The 25,489-nt window shown below is 40.2% G+C and overlaps 1 protein-coding gene across 2 annotated transcripts in view; it reads right to left on the reverse strand.

The window, feature by feature from the left end:
- Positions 1 to 25,489, reverse strand: part of LOC136858303 (fatty-acid amide hydrolase 2) — a 228,006-nt gene that overhangs the window by 64,643 nt on the left and 137,874 nt on the right. For both annotated transcript variants that reach the window (XM_067137742.2, XM_068225486.1), the window contains exons 5-6: positions 8,915 to 9,132; positions 3,557 to 3,668 (exon numbers count right to left, since the gene is read on the reverse strand). In XM_067137742.2, coding sequence (XP_066993843.2) covers positions 3,557 to 3,668; positions 8,915 to 9,132 — 330 coding nt within the window. The remainder of the gene's footprint in view (positions 1 to 3,556; positions 3,669 to 8,914; positions 9,133 to 25,489) is intronic.

Genomic DNA, 25,489 nt, shown 5'->3' on the forward strand with positions numbered 1-25,489 from the left:
TCCAAGGCTAAGGGGGTAAACCCCGAAAGAAAATCCTCAGATATGTTAGCTTAGCAGGTCAGCAGATGAGTAATTTTGTACTTGCTTTCAACTACAGTACAAGCTTCGGATGGAAGTTGGAAGTGGAATTGACAAGTCTTTGACTACAGTTGCACAGTATGATGGTAATCCTAATGTTCGTGCAAGTGTTTGATCAGAGAACAAAACCCGATTTGGAACAATTAATATTTTAACAATGAATGGGAAGGAAAATGAATTGATTGACCTAATGGAGAGACAAAAACTCAACATCCTTGACCTCTTATAACAGTGAATATTGTAATTCATTACATACACTACAAAACTATTTGAATTTACAACTCTCTATTGTATCCAATCAAAGTAGATAAACTGCAATGAGCATAAATAAATTATTTCTTACAACATAAACTGAAAATGATTTGGATTTCTGCCTCCATTTCAAACTTAGGTATCACCACAGTGATCGAGAGTGACATAGAAAACTTTGCTCATCCTTCACGGCCTGTGATGTAACCACAACGTCACTGTGGCTGAATAGCATACGCTCATTGCCTGCCTGCCCGCCCACCCGCTTAGTGTTGTATGTCCAGGGGATGAAATGCCCAGCGTCAGCACCTCTGGATAAAACAAATTTCAGCATAGATCGGTCAACAGGTTAGTTATTTTCAAGCATTTGTACCTTGATGTATCAGAGTCACTTTTTCTAAACATTAAGATAAAAGCCATAATAAACTAAATAAACAGTATTGTTACAATTTTGATGCGTTTTTCATTATTTTCCATCTAATATTTGTATTTTGGCTATGTTTTTACATTAATGCATCAAAACAGTGTAGTAACGTAAGATGGCGGCGGCTGCTAGCTTCTGGCTTCAGCATTAGCTGCTCATTGCAGGTCTATTTACTATATGTTTGTAAGTACAGAACATACATATGATTGTTTCCTGTGGCAATATTTTGGAGGACATAAAATGCACATACTGCATGACCTGCTGGCCGCACAACTGGTATAAGAATTGGGATGGGTTCATTTACCAATTTTCTAACTATACTGACCACGGCCTTATCTTGGTAAAGGCTTATCATGTACAGGATGTATGCATCAAGTAATGCCATATCTAGAAGATTGGAAAAAATTTGCTTCCAGTACCTTCTAGTCAGTCTGGAACAAACATTTATCTTTGTTAACCACACCTCCCATGAAGGTATTATACTTGTCGATTAATAGAGGTTTCAATCCCTCGTTTCCCTTGGTTTCTTACAATAACTCGGAACATTAGCCTATTCAAGATGTCGACAAGATTTCTTGTTAACATTGACACTAAATTTATCTTGCCAGCCAGCAAATTCAGTCTGTCAAATAAACCAAGAAATGTTTTGATATTAACAGATATTACTTATATGAGTGCATATCAATACTTTGGTTTTATATCGGAAGGAAAACTAGTGACTAAATGTGCTGGTGAGTGATTGCCTATCTGCTAGTGCATAACAGCAGATTATGAGCTTATTTGAAATTGTTTTACATATCATCAGAACAATATGCAAAGGCTTCCATAATTAATTTTCAATTTTAAGATTTACATAATTTTAATGGACCTCCACACCTCAAGGCAGAAGAGGATTGACTAAGTAATTATTTATTATGCTTTTGTATCTACAGCTACCATATATATACACTGTTACTCAAGATAAATGGAAATTTGAAACATATTATGGCAACCCTGAGATGTTGGAAGTGCTGAGTGACTTAAAACAGTATTTGGAGCAGTGGAGTGGTGCCATGCTGGAAAAATTTGTTGCGCATGAACTGAACAAATTTTACAAGACAGAATAATGGCACATACAGCATGAATATCAATGGCAGCTGTATGACAGTTGTTTGACAAGGAACAGTAACACTACATGGCCTCCAAAAATCACCTAACTTTACAGCATATGATTTCTTGTTATGGGGAAATTTTAAAAGCAAAGTCTAGCATACCTGGCCTGCTACAACAGAAGAACTGAAAGCAAGAATACTAGAAGAACTTGCCAGGATTACATTGTGCCATGCACAATATCCCTAAGAGACTGCGCAGAGAAGGTAGCGCCTGAAGTCAGTAGTGCATAGTGAGTGCTCTCTATGTCTCCCACAGAAAATGCAGAACTAATGTGATATTTAGTCCACGAGTGTGACTGGGACATTGTCTAGATATAGTAGCATTAATTCACATCTGCATGATGCTGGCAACATAACACAGAACTTTATTAAACACCGAGTAAGTGCTTTCGAAGTTAGTTTCAAAGTTTTCGAAGCACGGCTCCAGCAGGCTACCCGCATTACCAGTGGATTGTCATTGGACACTTCGATTGGACCGGAAGTGCTAAAACAAGAGGTCTCTTGGATGGAATTCTGAATTGATTAATAAGACGATCTACAGGAGGATGAATCTGAAGAATTTATCTTCTAATTCACGGGGTCAGAGAGGAATCCAAAGTAACAGATGAGATGAGGTATTTATGGTAAATATTGATGTTACAGTGGACAATATCAATCACTACCATGGATTTGGAAGGTCTCATTGATCAATGACTGAAGTGGTTGCAAGTGGTAAATGGCCAATAATAGTGAAATTTGCTTGCTATGTTGAATGTGAAATTAAGTAGACCTCTTTTGGTCCTGTATGGTCTGTATTGACTGTAACAACTAAATAACACTATGAGTTCTTAGTGGTTCTGCCCTATCAATATTTATTACAAACACAAAATTAATGAATGTAAGTTTTCATGGCTCATTTTCACATATTAAAAAAATAATAAATAAATAAATAAATAAATAAATAAATAAATAAATAAATAAATAAATAAATAAATAAATAAATAAATAAATAAATAAATATTATATCTGAATTAAAGCCACTTTGTAGTAAAGATCAATCAATCTGATTTATTGTGAAGAAATAAATTATCTGTACAAAATTCAACAGTAGCATCATACTCAGTACTTTTAAGTGGCATAAATAATTGGATATCAGTATAAATTATGTATTCTCTCCTATCAATCTCAGTTCAAAAACTTCCTATTATTTTGAGTCACCCTGCATTAAAAATCTACAGTACCTCTGAAAGAATAATAAATATCTTAGAACAACAATAATATCAAACATTGTAACATCTCATTGCTAAGTGAATTCTTTCTCTTGTTCATAATCTTTGAAAGACAAAAAGGAATATAAGGCTGATTATGTTATCACTTTGTCTCTAAGAAAAATCAATCATTCATGAAAATTATTCCAAATTTTCATAAGAATAGTAATGTTCCAAATATTAAATGATGGCCTGAGAATGTGATATCATCATTAAATGTTTAGAAAGCTTACATAAAACATACAAAAATGATGAGATATATATTCGCATGCAAGTTTACTTCTCTTTTAGTTAGAATCTGTAGGGTTGTAATCTATTTGAAAGTTAGAGGGATCTGATGAGGGAGATGACACAAAAGAGAAATTCTGACATTATTACCAACTTTGTACTGAACTATGTGCTACAACCTGGAGTTGGCTTGTGTCCAAAGACGCCTGTGAACATGGCTGGAATGCGTGATGAGCCACCAATATCAGATACCAGACCAATCACCGATGCTGCTGCACCAAGGAGAGCTGCCTGTAAAAATAAATATATCTGTCAGTCTCCTTAAACAGCTTTAAAATAATACAGTACACTCTCTAAAAAATCCACAGCCTGTTTCTAGTCTTTCAACTGGGTCAGGAATGGAATGAATGAAGCCCCATCTATCGGCGAGGATAAGAATTGTGCCAGCTACCAAAGCTTGTCGCACTTCTCTGGGGCAATGATTAATGAATGATAGATGAAATGAAATAATATTGGAGAGTCTTGCTGGAATGAAATATGACTGGGAAAACTGGAGTACCTGGAGAAAAACCTGTCCCACCCCCGCTTTGCCCAGCACAAATCTCACATGGAATTATTGGGATTTGAACCACAGAACCCAGCGGTGAGAGACTGCCACGCTGCCACCTGAGCCATGGAGGCTCCTAGTACACTCTCTTCCATGTCTGTAATTGTTGCTTACAAGGGTTAAGTAATCACTCCTCCCTCTATCACGTGACTTGTGAATTCTGTGAATATTGTTCCTCTTCCAACACTATAAAGTTCTTGGAGTAAACTTATCAAATCAATCAATCAGTGAACTGCATTTAGGACTGTAGCCCAGGTGGCAGACTCCCTACAATTGTTCTCATAGTTTTCCTTAAACTATTTCAAAGAACTTGGAAATTTAGCAAATATTTCCCATGACTGATAAAATTATTCCAATCCCTATCTCCTATTCCTATAAATTAATGTTTGTCCCAATTTGTCCTCTTGAATTCCAACTTTAAAGGCTCAACTCAAGCTTATTTGTCTACTCTCCACAGACAGCTCAGAACATATCACTTAGTCAAGAAGCTTGCCTCCTCACTCCCAAGTCTTCCCAGCCCAAAGTTTGCAACATTTCATAACGCTATTTTGATGGAAATCACCCACAACAAATATTGCTTCTTTCCTTTAGAACTTGTCCAGTTCTTATATCAATTAATCCTGGTGTAGGTCCCATACACAGGAAGCATACTCTAATAGAGGTCTTGCCAGAGATTTATATGCCCTCTCCTTTACATCCTTCCTATAACCCCTAAATGTCCTCATAACCATGTGAAAAGATCTGTAACTTTTATTTACAACCTCATTAATATGATTACCCCAAGGATACATCACCAAGTGAGAAGTTCTTTAGCCTAATCCTTGAGATTGCTAGGATGGGAAAGCCATGAAGAAGTACACCGTGAGTTCTCTAAAGGATCTTTTAGATGAACTGATATTATTGCATTAAACCGGTGCACTGGTAAAGCTCTTGTATTAGATCCAACAATTTGCTTTGAAATTACAGCCATAACTAGCTCCCAAGGACATGTAGCTTTCTCTGTATGAATCATCTGTACTGATGATGGCCTCATCCCGGGTAAAATATTTTGGAGTTAAAATAGTCCCCCGTTCGTATTTCTAAGTGGGGACTACATGGGAGGGGAAAGTTATCAGGAAGATGAATACTGATATTCTGTGAGTTGAGATGCAGGCATCTGAAGTCAACCAGGAGAAGAAGTCCATTTACAAACCCTGTCTACCAAACCTCTCTGATCACTACCATGTTCCATTGAAAAACTGGTGTGTTATAAGGGCAATAGGGATGCTGTGCCACTTTTGACCTGGAGACTTATGAAAAGCCTTGGATTTTCTTTAACTTGTCTAAATGACATCACCTTAAACATTATTAAGGACTCACTTAAAATTCTCCATCACCATTTGTATTTCACGTGATAGGGAGACAATCATCTTACTAAACTATGCATAGCGATATTCAATAATGCAAGTAATTATGTTCTTGTTTCTATATCCCATAGTCACTGATATCTCTCTTGGAGAATAAATAAATAAAACCTTATAATAACACTTAAGTACTTACAGTGATACCCTTGAGGTACTTTCACCTCATCAAAACAGTAATTAAAATGTAGTTTTCCTCTTGGTGAAACTTACAACCTGACTTTTGATCCTGTTTACCATCATACCACTGTCTGCTGTTCATTTCACAACATTGTTGAGGTCTTTTTTCAGTCGCTCACAAACCTGTAACTTATTTACTTCTCTATAGGCCCTACATTATAATATCATCTGCAAAGAGCCTTGTGATTCTAGTTTTCACTCAGACTATTTATATACATCAGAAAGAATATTTTCTCAGAGCTTACATGCAACACATCAAGCTGACTGGCCTGTAATTATCCATTTTATGTTTATCACTATTTCCTGTAAACACTGGGGCTGCTATTGCAACTTACCATTTACTGTATTTGGTAAAGCTCTTTCATGCAAAAAAATTATCAAATAAATATTATACAGAGCAATCCACAAAAACCTCACCCTACTTTAATGGGTCATAACATTTGAATCAATAATAGGACACACGTGCAACTTTGGCAGATGATAATACACAATTGAGAGATTACATTCATAAGATAAAATAAAGTTTGGTGATCCCGGAGGCACAAATTTTTGGAGATTATTTGGTCATCAAAGAATTTGGTTACAAGTTGCATGGAAACGTTCAACATATGACATGTTGCTCCATCTTGTTGGAAATAACCTTCTGACAGTTCAATATCATGCAGCTACTCCACAGATGTATTGAAGATTCCTATATAAACTGCAGTGTCTACATTCATATCAAAGAAAATGGGACCAACAATCCTGGAAGCTGACACCACACACCACACTCCAACCTTTTCATCATGCATTGGTGTTTTGTGGAGGATATGGAGGTTTAAAGAAACCCAATATCAGCTGCTTGTGAGTTGATGTAACGTAACTGATGAAACCATGCCTCATCTATAAACCAAGTTATGGAAAGAATGTCTGGATGTTGATTAATAAACCCCTGAAACCATTGACAATAACACATTCATTTCTCATGATCTTTTTCTTTCAATGCTTTCACTATATGCACTCTGTATGGTTGCAACCCCAATTTCTTTGCAGCTCTCTGACATATGCCCCCTGAAATGCCTGTTTCCTGGCTCAATAGACACAATGATTTCTTGGGAGAGTTCTCGAAGCATCTTCGATCATTATCTATAGTCTCTGCACTCAATGATGGTCTATGTTTATCACTGTCACTGTTCGGTACACCAGTTGTCTCCAGCTGCCTCACAATCAATAAAATTGTTGCCTTTGTTGGAACATCATGCACATTGAATTCTCTGCGGAATGCCCGTTGTGTTGTAACCACTTCCAGAATGTTTTCACAATAAAAACATGCTATCAAAATATGTACTGCAGGTTTTTGTTATGACTCCCAGCTAAAGACTGCAAACAAATTACTGTATTAATTTGCCAACAGTGCTCATTATTGTTATGGCATTCAATAAAATTGTCAACAACGGACAGCGGTACTGATTCTCCCAGAACCACTGAGATCATTAAAATAAATTTCAAGTTTCTACGGGATTTCAGAGGGAAATTATGACCTATTAAAGTAGTTCAGGTTTATATGGATTGTTCTGTAGATGCAGCACTATACAGCAACCCATTGCCTTTAGTAAATCCCCAGAAATCTTATCAGCTCTTGTTGCTTTTCTAGCTTCCAGCTTTTGTATATTTTTGTAAATATATTATCATAAGTAAATTTGAGTAATTCACCAGTATTATTCACCTCCTCAACCTGGAGATTATCCTCATATCCAACTATCTTTACGTACTGGTGACTGAATACTTCTGCCTTCTATAAGTCCTTTCAAGTACATTGCTCTTGTTCATTAATGATCCCTGGAATGTCTTTCCTGGAACCTATTTCTGCCTTAAAGTACCTACATACCCTTCCATTTTTCCCTAAGATTAATATTTTTGCCAATTATGTTTGCCAGCATGTTATTCTTAGCTGTCTTTTTTTTTTTTTTTTTTTTTTTTTGTTAAATTTAATTTTCTAGTAAGTTCCATCAATCTCTCCTTACTTCCACACCAATTCCTAACTTTTGGTCAGGCAACTTCAGAATTATCAACACAAAATCAAATATGGGAAATGCAAGAGTTTAATAATAAGAAAATAGGGCAGTGGGTAATCTATTACAATCAGCATAGTAAACAAATTATTGTTGTCAAGATAGACACCAAGCCAATGCCCACCACAATAGTACAGCTCTATATGCTCAAACTCGGATCCGTAACTCCTCTCGTACCTTGCAATGGTGTGCTGCCTTCTCTTTCAGGTAATGAAGGTGAGGTATCGCTGTTTCTACTATCACTTTCACTGTCATTATTTCTCACCAAACATGACTCCGAAACAATGTTGGCACCCGTGGGATGATTTTCAATTGTATAGTTCGATCACATGTCAACCCATCACCTTTTCTTCCAAAGTTATTTCACAGGAAGAGGGAAAACCTTTTTCAAGGAAATAACTTAATGCATATTCTAGAATATTAGGTGGATTCACGGCTGCCATCTTAAATACTTGTGTTAACGAACTGGCACAGAAAGTTCAAGATAACGTGCTTACTTCAGCTGGTCACCAGGGCTGTCCACGTCCAACTTTACACTAAGGTGTGCAATCGTATTAGAAATTTCTGTATCAATTTGTGGACCTTACAGCTTGAAATGGCAGCTAAATTCTTGTACATTGCTCTCTTACGGACCCTTCACCCTTTCTGAAAAAAATTCATTGTCGGTTTCGATATGACTGCATAGATAGTTCCCTCTCACCAAGGTGACCGCAGTTCGAAACCTGTCTGATGTATATGCAATTATTGAAATGAAGAAACATTCCATTGGTCAGTTCCCATGCCTATGATCATAATATCAACAGTCATGTTAAACTGCAAACTTGACTCTATATTTACGGCCAGTTTGCTAGTTAGCAGGGACGGCTCTAAGGATAGTGACAGGGTGACATGTCACTCCCTACATTCATGAAATTAAAATGGTCATTTGCAGTTAAAATATATATGGCATTGTTAATAGCGGAGAAACTTCAGTAGAATTCTCGCCAAAGAGTTTGCACTCGAGTAACAGTCACCGCAGATCCATTGGCTGGAGGCTCTGGCCTGGCAAGAAAGTGTTGGTAACTACCGCTTCTGGGTTTGAACTCAAGCTTCAAGCTCACTAGATGATCTACAAAATGTTCTAAAATGCCTCTAAATACACTAGGAATGCAAAGTCATAAAAAAAAAATTGGCAGAAGAGTGTCCTAACAAAGCAGCTTCGATTCCTTTTCTTCTGGCAGCTACTTGTAACAAACTGAGCAATATGCCCCCATTGCCAAAAAGAAAGGAAAAATCCCACAGTAGTACGTATGTACTCACCTCGCCTCCCGACGAGCCTCCTGGTGTCCGCCTCAAGTCATATGGGTTGTTGGTAGTGCCAGTCACTTTGTTGTCAGTCTCATAGCTCATACAAAGCTCAGGACAGTTGCTAACAAGTAGAACAATAGCACCTGCATCCCGCATTAGGCGAACACTGTCAGCATCTTTGGCAGCACGCTCACCCACTTTTCTCACTTGGCCGCACGCGTTGCTCAACCCTGAAAGATAAACTTTCAGTTCACCACAAAGAAGAAAGAGATGAGAAATCAATACTTCACACTGGCCATTTAAAATCCCTTTAAAGGATGTAATAAGCAGGGGCGGTGCATGGTATTGTTGCAGGGTTGCACAACTCCCAGTAATTTTGCACTTCATTTCTCGTCTTTTCTTCTAATGTTTTAGTTTAATAAACCTAACATGTATTCAAAAATATGTTAAAATCAACCATTATTGGTCGTTCGCTGTACTAATGCTTTGTAATGGATCAATCAATCAATCAATCAATCAATCAATCAATCAATCAATCAATCAATCAATCAATCAATCAATACTGATCTGCATTTAAGGCAGTCACCCAGGTGGCAGATTCCCTATCTGTTGTTTTCCTAACCTTATTTCAAAGAAATTGGAAATTTATTGAACACCTTCATTGGTAAATTATTCGAATCCCTAACTTCCCTTCTTATAAATGAATATTTGCCCCAATTGGTCCTCCTGACTTCCAACTTTATCTTCATATTGTGATCTTTCCTACTTTTAAAGATGCCAGTCAAACTTATTCATCTACTAATGACATTCCACGCCATCTCTCCGCTGACAGCTCGGAACATACCACTTATGTAGGATGATAATTAGTTTATAATATCACCTATTCATTACAAAAATTATTTTTTTTAAATTAGGAATTTATCTTTAATTCCATATGAGACATGTTTTGCCTTATCATTGAAGGCATCTTCAGTCACAGTACTACCTCAAGGCATAAATCAGGTACCTGATTTGTAATTAAATTATAAGTACTAAGGAATAATATTGACATATTAAAGTAGGGATAGTCAATGAGAAAAACAATGTTCAGTAATAACATATCTACATGGGGGCAGTCTATGGGAAAGATAAGTGACTGGCACCAATAGGTAAGACCACAGGGTATTTAACAGTGTCCAGCAGCAGTGGTCCGTAGAAATATTGACGTTACACTATCAGAAATGTTAGGAAATTGTTACTAAAATATCAATGAGGAAAACAATGTTCATTAATTATATGGAGTTAAAAAGGATTATATTAACATATTTACATGGGCACAATATATGGTAAGAGATACAAGTAGTCGGCACCAATGCGTAAAACCACAGGGCATTTTAACAGTGTCCAGCAGTGGTGGTCCAACATGAATCGTTGACACTACTCTATTAGAAAATGGAAGGAAACTTGATTGGGTGTCGTAATGTTTAGGCATAATTTCGGTGTAGCTGAAAAGAAAGGTCGTTAAGTACATGGTGCATTTGAATGGCAACAATGACGGCCGTTATTTGCTGATAATGGCATTTTCAGGGAACATGTTGTGGGGTTAGAATCACTCTCTTAAAATGAGTTTTTTGTTACGGTACTTCTTGAGAACTTTGAATGCTATGTGAAAAATACCAGTGTGTGAAAGGTTGATGAGACATTAAACGGAGGTACCGGTATTGTCGTAATTGAAAACATGAAGAACATCGGGGCGAGGTTTTGGTTCGTGGTGCTGGCCTAGTGAAATAGAACGGACTTTACACTTGGTGTAATCCGTAGTGGAGGGATCAAATGTGAAAGTACACTACGACTGAGTTGTAATGTCACGACTAGGACGAGTCATCTTCAATTCTGTCTGTGAAGTGGAGCTGTAGTGGGACGCCATGTTGGTGCCGATGCATGTTGGATGCTAGCGTGTTGTTAAAAGCTGTGGTGGATGGAGTGAAAGTTATCCGATATGCCGCTGAGAAGCTATTTGTTCGGGGTAAGTGTTGGCTATGAAGGAAATTCAGTCAGTATTTCGCGTATTTCTATGGTAGAGATATGATTGACAGGTGTGGTAACAATGCTTTTCGCCGTCTGTTTCAACAGGGGACTGTGTAACCCCGGTATCTCATTATTTTTTATTCGGCCGGGTGACGCCGCCACTCTACCATCGCATCCAGCCGACCCAACAAAGCATATAGGCCAGACACCAAGTCAGAAGTCGGCCTCGCACATATACACCTGTGTTGTCCTGGACGTCCAACAATCCATCACTGAAGACACCATCCTATCTGAACACAAATTAAAAGAGGAGAAGAGCTCCACCTAATCAATACTTGACCAAAATATGGCTTCCGATTGAGATAGCTAAAAATAAAATTCAGGAAACTCAATCGTCAAAAGTTACCAGTGTTTCGCCCATGCCGCACTCTGGGCGAAACACTGGTAACTTTTGACGATTGAGTTTCCTGAATTTTATTTCTAATCAATACTTGTTTATTATTATTATTATTATTATTATTATTATTATTATTATTATTATTATTATTATTATTATTATTATTATTATTATTAAAAATACAGGACCGGTTTCGACCCTAACGGGTCATCCTCAGCTGGACATACTGTGACCGTACCGGCACAATTAGTATTTATTTCAAATGATATGCTTGGTAAGGAAGCTGGCAGCAAGCTTTCTTTGTGTGGATGCTGGGGGTATCGTCAGGTTGTGCAATACAAAGCCCGCCAGAGAGGCGCCTTCACCCGCCCACTGGGTGGCTTAAGGAATCCCCGAGCTAGGCACACGTCATAGAAGAAGCAGGAGAAGAACACTATTTAGCGACTCCATATTGGAAAACATCTGCCAGCGTACAGCGATGCCAAAGCAATCGGGCAAATTTTAATGCATTTCGGCATAAATAAGGCTTAATTAACAATACTCCACCCGTTAGAGTAGTGGACTGAATTTTGGTGGAATTATAAAGTCAAGAGTTCTGGTAGAAAATACTCTCCAAGCGAAAGGCGTTGGTAAACAACTTATATAACTCCGGTCGCGTACGGACGCCTAGTGAAAAGCCAGATGCCTTCGGGGATTCCCTACTTCCCCTCCAAGATGATAAATTAATTACGGCAGATCCGCCGAACAGATCCAATTCCGCATGGCATAGCGTACTTGTGCATATCTAAGTCACACAGTCTAGCGTATTGCTAATTTCGACAGGCTGGTTTATCCAGGAGCAGTCGAAATAAGAGTGGGGATGAAGTCACTAAACCGCCCCTACCACCGGGGCTAGTATAAGTTTTTTGCAGTTCCAGGGAACTGGAGTAGTCGTTGAGGAGCTTTCGACGGGAAACGACGGTCGCTTCGCTATCGGATTACCGCTCCTTGGTATACTATGTGGACAAAGCGGCGGGGAAAATCTTTCAGTTTTTTTTGTGATTATAATTTGTGATAGGCAACAGACGATTACGGTAATGAGATATACTTAAGATATCGGTTGCAAAGTAGACTAAGACTTCGTGAAAGATGAAGTAGGATTTTGCATAACAACTACTTGATAGTACGTAGAATTTCTCGAGCAGAACAAAGAACTGTATAAAATCACGCTGTTTCTGAACAGAGCGTAGGTCAGATTATTAACTGATTAACAATCTAGTGAGGAGTGTTCCTGAACTATTAAACCATACAGAAGATAGGGTTAGAAAATTCTGCATCATACGAATGCTGGGAACGCCCGGTTTAACAGTGTAATAGACTAGCTGAAAGTAGCCGATATATTCATCTCCTTGTAACTGGCAGTGGGTAGACAAAGAAGTAATAGGAGTGAACGGTAACACGTGTGCAAGAAATTGATAAATTGTGTGAATTACAATCTAATTTCAGTGATCCGTGTGTTACTAAAATGGATTACGCAAGACAAGATATGGAACTTCTGAACTCCAGGACTACAGGATCCAGCGCCATGGAGTAATCCAACATGGGCAGGCCTCCGGATCCTCCGGACAGGGCCGAAGACGTCAACTGTTGAGTACCAAGTTATGTTTATTACCAATGCTAGTATTTCCCTGTGTAAATAATAGTCATGAAGTATAGGGTTAAAATAACATATATAAATAGGTTTAATCCGCCCAAGAATGGTCGGGAATCCTTTTATTCATTTTTGTTTCAATAAATTAATTAGATATGGGAAGGGAGTGATCCTGTGTTAGTGTATCGAATAGGGGACCCCTTTTAGTGGATATATTTGCATGTTATTATAATTTGTTTATTTAGTGCTGAGAAGGAATTGAGGGGGGAAAAGGAATAGGATGATATGTAGATTAATAATGTAGATCTCATCTGAGCAAGTGCCTAAGTTACGTAGGGATTAGCGAGGTGACAGAGTCATCAACAAGTGCCCGTATGAAAGGAAAAACTTGGGCTAGAATCAGCACTATGTTCGTAAAGTCAGAAATAGCATGTTGTTGCATGGTAGTATAAGTTTGGCTGTAACTGGTGATGTTCAAGGAATGACGTGCCGAGGTTTGAACCCCTGTCCTCCACTACACTACTGAGGTCAGATGTAGAAGGTCTGTTAGTGGTTTGGAAGGATTTAATAATTTAAATTAATTTGAATTTCAGTATTATTATTATTATTATTATTATTATTATTATTATTATTATTATTATTATTTTCTTAATGTAACTTGAGCAGTGTTTTGATACTATACATTTCAAGCAAAAGGTTAGAAGATTCTTCTTCTTCTTCTTCTTCTTCTTCTTCTTATTATTATTATTATTATTATTCTTCTTATTATTATTATTATTATTAGTATTGTTATTATTTTACCTAAGGTATTTTGATGGATGATTTATACCGATAGATAGGGTAGTATCTGATAGGTACACACACTCGCCTCAGAGGCGGAGAAATAGGAGTATTGCTATGGTCAAGGGCTAACGGATGGTGCACTTTGGAAGGAGAGAAGACACGAGTCGAACTCCAGACCTCCAGAGATATGAGAGAATGAAATGTGAATTGACGGTCGAATTTGAGAAATGATTCTCGTGTACTGAATGTATGTGGGCTGGTCCGAGCATTGAATAAAATGTGCCAGTTTTCTAATGAATTAATTTGATGGACACAGAGAGAAAAAAAGGGCCTAGCAGGAAGCAGGCTGAATGGTGTTTTTTTTGTCTCCGGACCGTGGGACAAGTGTCAGCTGAATTTATGGCTGAGAGGGGAGAATCTGGAACAGGGAGGAAGATATACAAGCAGAAAGGTTGGCCGAACCAACATTCTGGTTTCTTTGAGAATAAAGACAGCAAGTGCTTTAATTGCCACCCCGTAGACTATGACCTACAGAGCGATATAGATGTTTATTTTTGTTATGACAGTTCGATACACGATTAGATTAATTAGGGCTTGATTACAGTACCCTGGATGGAGACGACCAGAGTCTCAGGTTCGAACCTCATGTGGGCACAGCAGCGATCAACAGCTCGCTAAGACAGCGGGTTACAACGGTTAAATTACAGCCATCGTCTTTATTGATACATGTGTTTGATATATTTTCTTTTTCAGGATGTGTTTTTGTTGGTTACTTTTAATCGATGTCGATTTGAATCTAGACTTCGTGAAAGTCCACTGGTAGTGACTGCAAATGATAGTTCGTTGTTCAAGTCTGTGTTTATTTTATATGGAAGACTTGAGTCCTTTTTCTTTCCTTCTCCGTGTTTTAGTGACGGATTTCTGATATGGTCGGAATGTTCGGATTAATTATGTTTTTTTTTTTAATCTTTACTTCATTGATTCCTAGCGTTAGCCGACCATTCAAAGGCGGACATTTTTCTTTTGTGTAAATAGAGTCTAATGTGTAATACGGGATTCAGTCCCATGGAATACTCGCATTGGGGGAACATGGCTTGTTTTGTTTGTTTTTGTGAATATGATAGGGTACTCAGTGGTTTATGCTAAACCGGGTGATGACGCGCACAAAACAATTGCGATAATACACAAACAATTTGTGTAGCATACATCCAAACTAATGTAGTAATTATGTAAGCAATATATGACACAGGCAATTCAAAGTGATAGTATGTGAAAAAGTGAAATCATATTAACAACCTCTCGGTTATTCTCTGTTTTGGTAGAGAGGGATATGGATATCTACGTCTGTGTCAAAAAGGAAAATTTATTGGAGTAGAGAAAATAACAGCTAACGTTGCCTTTCACATAGATTTTGTCTGTGGAATGTGGAGGTAACAGCCGATCTCAATGGCAGCCCGGATTTTTCCGCTGCTAAAATAAGTGATTTGCTCATGTTAATTGTGTCAGAAGTATCAAGAGTGTATGTAAATTTGTATATTTCACCGAGTGAGTAGTAAATTGTTCCAAACGATTTTATGCCTATCTATACCGAAAAACATGCATCCAAAATCCTCTTCCGTTCATTGTAGGCCTTTAAGGTAGTTTTTGTTTTATAGCCTTTATTTGCCGCGAACGTTCTTCGGCCCTGAGGAGTCCGTGTTCAGACCTCAGGAACGGGAGAGTAGCTCTGATCTGGCTGAGTCGAATGGTCGATAACCCTTCATGTGAGTGGATTAAGTATACAATCCCAATGAGGAGAAATCGGCACAGACCGAAAAGATCCCTTGACTATCGACTTCCGTGGAGCATGGTCCCATGTGTTCGTGACCCGAAAGGGTTGGTTTGTTGTCACATGGTCCCATGAGTCATGGGGGACGGTGGGAAAGGTTGCACATGGCGCCCTCCGTGTTGGCATTTTCGGCATTTTCGGCATTTGCGTGTAGGCATTTTCGGCATTTTTCGGTAGGTATTTTCGGATTTGAATTTTTTTTTCTTTATTGGGCGCATGGCACATATGCCTAAGTTAAAATGGATAGGAATGGCCAATTATGACAAGGAACTGATTTAGTTCATACTTGGATGCACGTAATTGGACCAGTAGTTAAATCTGAATGACTAAGTACATAAATAAATGTTAATTTGAGGAATTTTTCGGTATGTCGTGGTTATTATTATTATTATCATTGCAATAACCATGACGGTCATTCAAAGCAATGGACGTACCCGGAAGTTAAATAAGGATTCAATCGAGTCCAGGAAACAATGAAATGATTTTCCAGAATCTGGGGAAAAATGAATATCGATACCCTTCAGGTAATCGTATTCGCGGGTATGAGTCGGAAGGTACTGTTTGATGTAGGCCTCATTGCTAGTAGTGAATGTTATTTACCTATTAAGGTAGATTTCTCGTGATTTAGCAAGGGTAACCTCAGGCCCTTGAGCTGATTATGAGATGGCAATAAATTAGGTTTCAGACGGAAAGTCTTGGGACGGTATGACCTATTGTATCGGGTGTATCTGCCTCAATGCTTGACGGATGACCTGCTTTATTGGCATATACCACCAGTGTTGGTAATTTAATGCGCGCGTGATTACTTTATTCAAAATTGATTATTGACGAAAAAGGCTATGTTTTTAAAAGTTGTTTATGCACTCGGTGAAACAGGGGTGTACATGTTAGGCAACTTCGAGTTAGCCGTGTTTGAGGCGGTGTTTTGGAATTAATGTTTTGATTTTCAAAATTTTTCGAAGTTGAACGGGGGGAACGCATTCTTGAATGAACATTGTTTTGTGCGTCCATCAACCCGAGGTCCAAGGTCCGAAGGTGAAGGGGGTCTCATTTTTAATGAAAACAGTTGTATTACGATGGATATGGAAGTAGTCAGGGAACTCTTACGGGAGTTGCGCGAGGACATGCAGGGTATGAAGGAACTGATGCGGGAAAATAGTGAGGAGATGCAGGAAAAACTGAATAAGAATAGTGAGGATATTCGGGATAATCTAACGGAAAAACTGAATCAAACGAGTGAAAATATTCAGGACAATTTAACGGAAAAACTGAATCAATCTAGTGAGGATATTCAGGAAAAGATGACGGGAAAACTGAGTCAGGCTATTGGAAACGTTCAGGAAAACATCAAAGAAATGATAGACCAGGTGCAGACAGAGTGCAAGGTAGGAAGGGAAGAAATAAATAAGCGATTAGAGCGAATCGATGAGCGGCAGGACGAATTGGTCGAACAATTGAGAGTCGATCGGGAACGCTGCATTAAGATAACCGAACGTTTAGAAGAGCGAGTAGGGAGCGTTGAGGCAAAGCAGGAGGAGATCAGTAAGACCATGGATACGGCAATTGAACGCATTGACTGTGTTGAGGCTCAAAGCACAAGTGTCGCGGAGCAGTTAGACCAACATATGAAGGCGACAGTTGAATACCAGGAAAATCAGCGTAGGGAAACTGAGGCAATAACTCGGGAAATATCCCAAACCCAGATGAAGCTGAATGATGTGCGCCATAAAGCCGAAGCGTTACGACAGGAGTTTACCGACACGATCGAACTGCGTGTAGCAGAGGAAAGAGAGCTAACGTCCGTAAACATTACCGCGATCCGGGAAGAAATCGACAAGAGGGACGATAAACTTTCAGACAGGATCGAGGATTGGTCACATAGAACTCAGAAGGTCAAGCTCAAGGTAGACATCCACGACGCCATAATTCAGGAATTAAAGGAAGAGTTTGGGAAAATTAAAGTAGGGAAGAATTTTCAGGAAGTTGGGAAGGAATTTAGCCCAATGAAACCAAATCAATTTAATCCGTTCGACACAAAGCCCGAATCCGAAAGATCAGGACTCTTCCAGAAAATGGGTGTGAGTCAAGATCAGATAGCGGGGACACCAGGGCATAACTCAACATTCCATCCTGTCGAACCTATCCCCATCTATAACATGGTGAAAATGGCGGACGACAAACCAAAACGTTTCAAACCTGGCGGGAATATGACGCCAAAGAAATTTTTGATTGAGATGGACGGTTACATGAGCGATAACCGGATCTCGTCTGAACGAAAGTTACGGGTTGTCGAGAAATTTTTAGAGGACCAGGCCCTTGTGTGGTTCCAAGCATTTCGATACTGCTTCGACGGGTACGAAAGCTTTAAGAGGGCATTTCTAGACAAATATTGGGGAATGCAAACGCAGCAGGGTTTGCGCCTCGAACTGTACTCACGTCGGTATTCGATGACGGGACCGACGCGCTTCTGCGAGTACTTCACAGGACAGCTAGTGAAGATGAGGGAGTTGGACAACCCTCCGGCAGAAGGCGAACTATTGGCAGCGCTCACAAAACAATTTCCCGCTGACGTGCAGCGTATCTTGATAGCTGCAGATGTAAAAACAGCTGTTGAGATGGAGCAAGTGTTGCGGCATCTGGACCAGACGTCGGGTGGCCAACACATGCGGACCAGGCAGACGGAAATGGTAAACATCGTGAACTGCCAAGGAAATGCTAATTCGGTCGGTCAAAAGGACCAAGGGACAAGTACGCGGGAATTGTACGCTACAAATAACCATTCAAGGGATAGTAGGTGGAATCCTCGTCCGTGGAAGGAGGATAAGCGGAGTTACGGTCGGCAATCCTATACGAGAGATAATTACCGTAAGGACCGGCGACCCTATCCGAAATGGCAACCTAGAAACGATAGGAATCCGCAACCACGGGGAGATTATCGTCAGGGAGACCAGAACGACCGCAAGAAAGAATCTCAACGGTACGTTAAGGAACTGCGCGAGGCGCGAAGTAATGGAGACATATGGGAGCAGCCCATAAGGCAACTCTCCCAAACAAATGAGTGTCAAGGGGCAGAGAGTCTTGCGTTACAGCAGCATAACGCGAATCAAGGGAGGTTGAACCCCTGTGCGCCAGAGTATGAGGCCACAGAGGGGAATCGCCTTAAAAAAAAGCCCAACTACTAAGCGGGGAGATAGCCGGATTTTCGGAAGCTATCGATCCTCAGGAGACGTCATGGACGGTCATTACGATAGACACCTGGGTGGTGCAAGCTGATGATTTACTGGAGGAACAGTTGAAAACAGACATTAAGGTCATAAGAGAACTACCCGTTATTTACATCAGGGTTAACGGGGTTCGAGTTCGTTGTCTTGTGGACACGGGAGCCAGCGTGAGCGTTGTCTCTAGAATTCTATTACAAGAACTTCAATCCAAAAATGATATCCCGGTTATCCCAATATCAAATGTCAAGGTTCGTGGAGTAATCCCGGACAGGACCACAATCTGCAATAGCCAAGCGTATCTGGACCTGGAGATTGGAAAGGACATTGTTTCCCATCCGTTTATCGTTTTATCCAAAATTGAATATAATATTATCATCGGTTCAGATTTCTTAAGGGAATATAAAGCCCACATTAATATGGAGACGAACGAAATTTGTTTAAAATTTGATTCGGCCCAAACCGAGATGAAGTTAAATGATTTTGAGGACTTAGAAACCGAGGAAAGAATTTGGACGACACAGATCTGTTCAGGAAACCCGGAGGGAGAAGAAAGCGGGACAGGATTGGACGGAATCTGCCACAAAGTCTTTGAGGAATCTGGAATGACAATCGCAGCATTGGAGACAGAAGAGGAACCATCGTTGGATTCAACCATTCAAGGGAAAATTCATGAAGCCAAAATTGGGGAAAATGAAAAGGACCAATTACTCAAAATTTTAGAACAATGTAAAGAAGTTTTCGGTTCGCGACCGGGGAAGATCCCAAACTTTCAATATACCTTGGTAGTCAACAGTTGGGAACCTTTTAGGCAACGCCCGTATCCGGTACCAGAAAAGTATCATGACAAAGTCAGTAAAATCATTGGCGAGATGGAGGCTAGTGGTTTAATTATGAAGTCCCCAACACCTTTCCTGAACCCACTCGTAATTGTTGAAAAAGCGAACGGGTCTCTTCGCGTTTGCCTTGACGCGAGGGCTATTAATAAACGCTTAGTCCCCGAGTATGATCAAGCCCCTTGTATCAAGGACATCCTGAAGAAATTTCGGCATATGAAGTTGTTTTCTGGGGTCGACTTAACTTCCTCTTTTCATCACGTAGAGTTAGACCCGAAGACCAAAATTTTGACTGGGTTTATGTTTGACCAGACGACATACGTCTTCAATCGGCTTCCGTTCGGCATTATGAACGCGGGATCTGCTCTTATCCGAGCTCTCGATAGAAACCTTAGCGACGAGGTAAAGGCATTTACGGTAAGGTACATCGATGACATTTTGGTGGCATCTGAGACAGTCGAGGACCATCTCGAAAAGATCAAGAAGCTCTTGCTCGATTTGGATCGAAACAACTTTAAAGTCAACCTTCCAAAGTCACAGTTCTGTCAAAGGAGTATTTTATTTTTGGGACACGTGATTGACTCCGATGGCGTGATCCCAAACCCCGTCAAAATTCAAGCAATTCAAAACTTTCCAAGACCAACTAGGGTCAAGCACGTTCGGCAATTTTTAGGGATCTGTAATTTCTTCTCTGATCACTGTCCTGGGTATACTGAAGTCGTAGCACCCCTCCAAAATTTGCTAAAGAAAAATAACCGTTGGAAGTGGGACGAGGAATGCGAAGCCGCTTTCAATAAGACGAAGGAACTCCTCGCCAACAGCATTAAATTAGGTTACCCAGATTATTCTAAGAAATTCATTGTGCAAACAGACGCATCGAAAATTGGGGTCGGTGCTGTATTGTACCAAGAAGACCCGGAGGCACAACCAAAAATCACATATCTGGCATTTATGAGCCGCAAATTGAGAACTCACGAGCTCAAATACACAGTGACTGAACTCGAGATGTTGGCTATCGTCACAGCCCTAGGTCACTGGCGGAAGTATATCTATGGCTTCCCCATTGTCCTTCGGACAGACCATAAGGCATTAACTTTCATGCTCAAGTCGACGATGACCAGCGAAAGGGTCAACCGTTGGTGTCTTTTCGTCCAACAATTTGCCTTAACGGTTGAGCATTGTGCGGGAAAAAACAACATTATCGCAGATGCCCTAAGTCGAAACCCGGACTCCAGCGAAACTTCCATTTTTCACATCCAGCTGGAAGATGAAGACCATGCCACTCTAGAAAAGTTGAAAATTATAGGGGAGGAGCAGGAAAGATATCCGGAAACAGGGAAATTGATTGAGTTCTTCAAGCGGAAATTACAACCGGGTACCGCCGAGCACTCAGAAATAGAGAAGAAGGCAGAACGGTACAATTACTTCAATGGGATTCTCCATAAGTTTGTCGATGATAATCATACTCGATACAGGATTGTAGTGCCGCCCGTTTTACAAGATGACTTAATCTGGTTGGCACACCGAGCCATTGGTCACGCCGGGATCGACAAGGTTGTATCAACGTTAAAGGAAACCTTCATTTGGCCAAATATGAGGAAGATTGTCCGCCGTGTATTGATGACATGCGATATATGCCAGCGGGTGAAGCACAATACCTTTTTGCTTAAACAACTGCCGCGGCCTTTGTTGCCGAAACAGCCCAAAGAGCTCTTCGCGCTAGATTTTTACGGTCCCTTACCCAAGGCACGACGCGGGATGCAGCATATTTTGGTTTGCGTCGATGTCTTTTCGAAGTTTATCCAACTTTGCCCCGTACAAAAAGCGAATACCAGAGCTGTCATCAATCAGATAAAGAATAAAATCATTCCGAGGATGGGTAAACCGGAGTGTATTTTGACAGATCACGGTTCCCAATTCACGTCCGGAGCTTTTAAAAGGGACATCGAACGACTGGGGGTGAAGCATCACCTGAGTTCGATTCGCCACCCCGAATCAAATCCAGCCGAGCGAATCATGCGGGAGATAGGCAAATTTTGCCGGATCTACTGTTCCCGTCAACATTGGCGATGGGTGGACGTCCTTCCTATTATTGAGGAATGTGTGAATGGGACGGTCCACGAGTCAACTGGGATGATCCCAAGCGTCGTTCACTTCGACGAAGTTCCCAAGAGACCCTGGGTGAATGCAATCCAATGTCCTCAAGACCCCCGCTTATCCGTGGAACTCTGCATACAAACGACGGCGGAGTATTTGAAAGAACAGGCAGAGAAGCGATTACGGCGATTGCGAGGAAAAAGGTACCATCGTCCGCTGCGAGTTGGAGAACTTGTCCTTGTCAAACGACCAGCGATCTCCGATCCCGCAAATAAAATTTATCATAAGTTTGCGGAGCTATACATTGGGCCGTATCGGATCATCGAAAATTTGGATAATAATTCCTACAAGGTCCAGAGCATGGACGGCACGACTGAGACAGTGTACAATGCCGCAAATTTGAAATTGTACCATCCTCCAGGAAGCAGCAGAATAGACGCCAATCAGGTGGACGAGAACGCCGAAGAAGAGGAAGAGGATCTGGAGAGAGACGAAGATGAGGATCCAGGGGACGAAGAAGAAGATGGTGAAGAAGATCCAGCAGTCCATGTAATGACGGTGGAGGAACGAGATGATTTGAGTGACCAGAGTTGTGAGGAGTGCATAGAGCTGTACCAGAGACGCGACATTATGGCACGAGTATGTTTCTTGCTCCAGAGAGAAAATGCCCAGTTGAGGTTGGAATCACAGAAACTTAGAGCAGCTAAAGAAGATTGATCTTAGGACGGATTGAGTAGTAATTCTTCAAGAAATTCGCAACTCCGTTTCAAATTTCTTGCAACCAACGGAGGGGCAGATGTGACCGTACCGGCACAATTAGTATTTATTTCAAATGATATGCTTGGTAAGGAAGCTGGCAGCAAGCTTTCTTTGTGTGGATGCTGGGGGTATCGTCAGGTTGTGCAATACAAAGCCCGCCAGAGAGGCGCCTTCACCCGCCCACTGGGTGGCTTAAGGAATCCCCGAGCTAGGCACACGTCATAGAAGAAGCAGGAGAAGAACACTATTTAGCGACTCCATATTGGAAAACATCTGCCAGCGTACAGCGATGCCAAAGCAATCGGGCAAATTTTAATGCATTTCGGCATAAATAAGGCTTAATTAACAATACTCCACCCGTTAGAGTAGTGGACTGAATTTTGGTGGAATTATAAAGTCAAGAGTTCTGGTAGAAAATACTCTCCAAGCGAAAGGCGTTGGTAAACAACTTATATAACTCCGGTCGCGTACGGACGCCTAGTGAAAAGCCAGATGCCTTCGGGGATTCCCTACTTCCCCTCCAAGATGATAAATTAATTACGGCAGATCCGCCGAACAGATCCAATTCCGCATGGCATAGCGTACTTGTGCATATCTAAGTCACACAGTCTAGCGTATTGCTAATTTCGACAGGCTGGTTTATCCAGGAGCAGTCGAAATAAGAGTGGGGATGAAGTCACTAAACCGCCCCTACCACCGGGGCTAGTATAAGTTTTTTGCAGTTCCAGGGAACTGGAGTAGTCGTTGAGGAGCTTTCGACGGGAAACGACGGTCGCTTCGCTATCGGATTACCGCTCCTTGGTATACTATGTGAACAAAGCGGCGGGGAAAATCTTTCAGTTTTTTTGTGATTATAATTTGTGATAGGCAACAGACGATTACGGTAATGAGATATACTTAAGATATCGGTTGCAAAGTAGACTAAGACTTCGTGAAAGATGAAGTAGGATTTTGCATAACAACTACTTGATAGTACGTAGAATTTCTCGAGCAGAACAAAGAACTGTATAAAATCACGCTGTTTCTGAACAGAGCGTAGGTCAGATTATTAACTGATTAACAATCTAGTGAGGAGTGTTCCTGAACTATTAAACCATACAGAAGATAGGGTTAGAAAATTCTGCATCATACGAATGCTGGGAACGCCCGGTTTAACAGTGTAATAGACTAGCTGAAAGTAGCCGATATATTCATCTCCTTGTAACTGGCAGTGGGTAGACAAAGAAGTAATAGGAGTGAACGGTAACACGTGTGCAAGAAATTGATAAATTGTGTGAATTACAATCTAATTTCAGTGATCCGTGTGTTACTAAAATGGATTACGCAAGACAAGATATGGAACTTCTGAACTCCAGGACTACAGGATCCAGCGCCATGGAGTAATCCAACATGGGCAGGCCTCCGGATCCTCCGGACAGGGCCGAAGACGTCAACTGTTGAGTACCAAGTTATGTTTATTACCAATGCTAGTATTTCCCTGTGTAAATAATAGTCATGAAGTATAGGGTTAAAATAACATATATAAATAGGTTTAATCCGCCCAAGAATGGTCGGGAATCCTTTTATTCATTTTTGTTTCAATAAATTAATTAGATATGGGAAGGGAGTGATCCTGTGTTAGTGTATCGAATAGGGGACCCCTTTTAGTGGATATATTTGCATGTTATTATAATTTGTTTATTTAGTGCTGAGAAGGAATTGAGGGGGGAAAAGGAATAGGATGATATGTAGATTAATAATGTAGATCTCATCTGAGCAAGTGCCTAAGTTACGTAGGGATTAGCGAGGTGACAGAGTCATCAACAAGTGCCCGTATGAAAGGAAAAACTTGGGCTAGAATCAGCACTATGTTCGTAAAGTCAGAAATAGCATGTTGTTGCATGGTAGTATAAGTTTGGCTGTAACTGGTGATGTTCAAGGAATGACGTGCCGAGGTTTGAACCCCTGTCCTCCACTACACTACTGAGGTCAGATGTAGAAGGTCTGTTAGTGGTTTGGAAGGATTTAATAATTTAAATTAATTTGAATTTCAGTATTATTATTATTATTATTATTATTATTATTATTATTATTATTATTATTATTATTATTATTTTCTTAATGTAACTTGAGCAGTGTTTTGATACTATACATTTCAAGCAAAAGGTTAGAAGATTCTTCTTCTTCTTCTTCTTATTATTATTATTATTATTATTATTATTATTATTATTATTATTAGTATTGTTATTATTTTACCTAAGGTATTTTGATGGATGATTTATACCGATAGATAGGGTAGTATCTGATAGGTACACACACTCGCCTCAGAGGCGGAGAAATAGGAGTATTGCTATGGTCAAGGGCTAACGGATGGTGCACTTTGGAAGGAGAGAAGACACGAGTCGAACTCCAGACCTCCAGAGATATGAGAGAATGAAATGTGAATTGACGGTCGAATTTGAGAAATGATTCTCGTGTACTGAATGTATGTGGGCTGGTCCGAGCATTGAATAAAATGTGCCAGTTTTCTAATGAATTAATTTGATGGACACAGAGAGAAAAAAAGGGCCTAGCAGGAAGCAGGCTGAATGGTGTTTTTTTTGTCTCCGGACCGTGGGACAAGTGTCAGCTGAATTTATGGCTGAGAGGGGAGAATCTGGAACAGGGAGGAAGATATACAAGCAGAAAGGTTGGCCGAACCAACATTCTGGTTTCTTTGAGAATAAAGACAGCAAGTGCTTTAATTGCCACCCCGTAGACTATGACCTACAGAGCGATATAGATGTTTATTTTTGTTATGACAGTTCGATACACGATTAGATTAATTAGGGCTTGATTACAGTACCCTGGATGGAGACGACCAGAGTCTCAGGTTCGAACCTCATGTGGGCACAGCAGCGATCAACAGCTCGCTAAGACAGCGGGTTACAACGGTTAAATTACAGCCATCGTCTTTATTGATACATGTGTTTGATATATTTTCTTTTTCAGGATGTGTTTTTGTTGGTTACTTTTAATCGATGTCGATTTGAATCTAGACTTCGTGAAAGTCC

This window comes from Anabrus simplex, chromosome 1, assembly GCF_040414725.1.
Source record: "Anabrus simplex isolate iqAnaSimp1 chromosome 1, ASM4041472v1, whole genome shotgun sequence".
Taxonomy (NCBI): domain Eukaryota; kingdom Metazoa; phylum Arthropoda; class Insecta; order Orthoptera; family Tettigoniidae; genus Anabrus; species Anabrus simplex.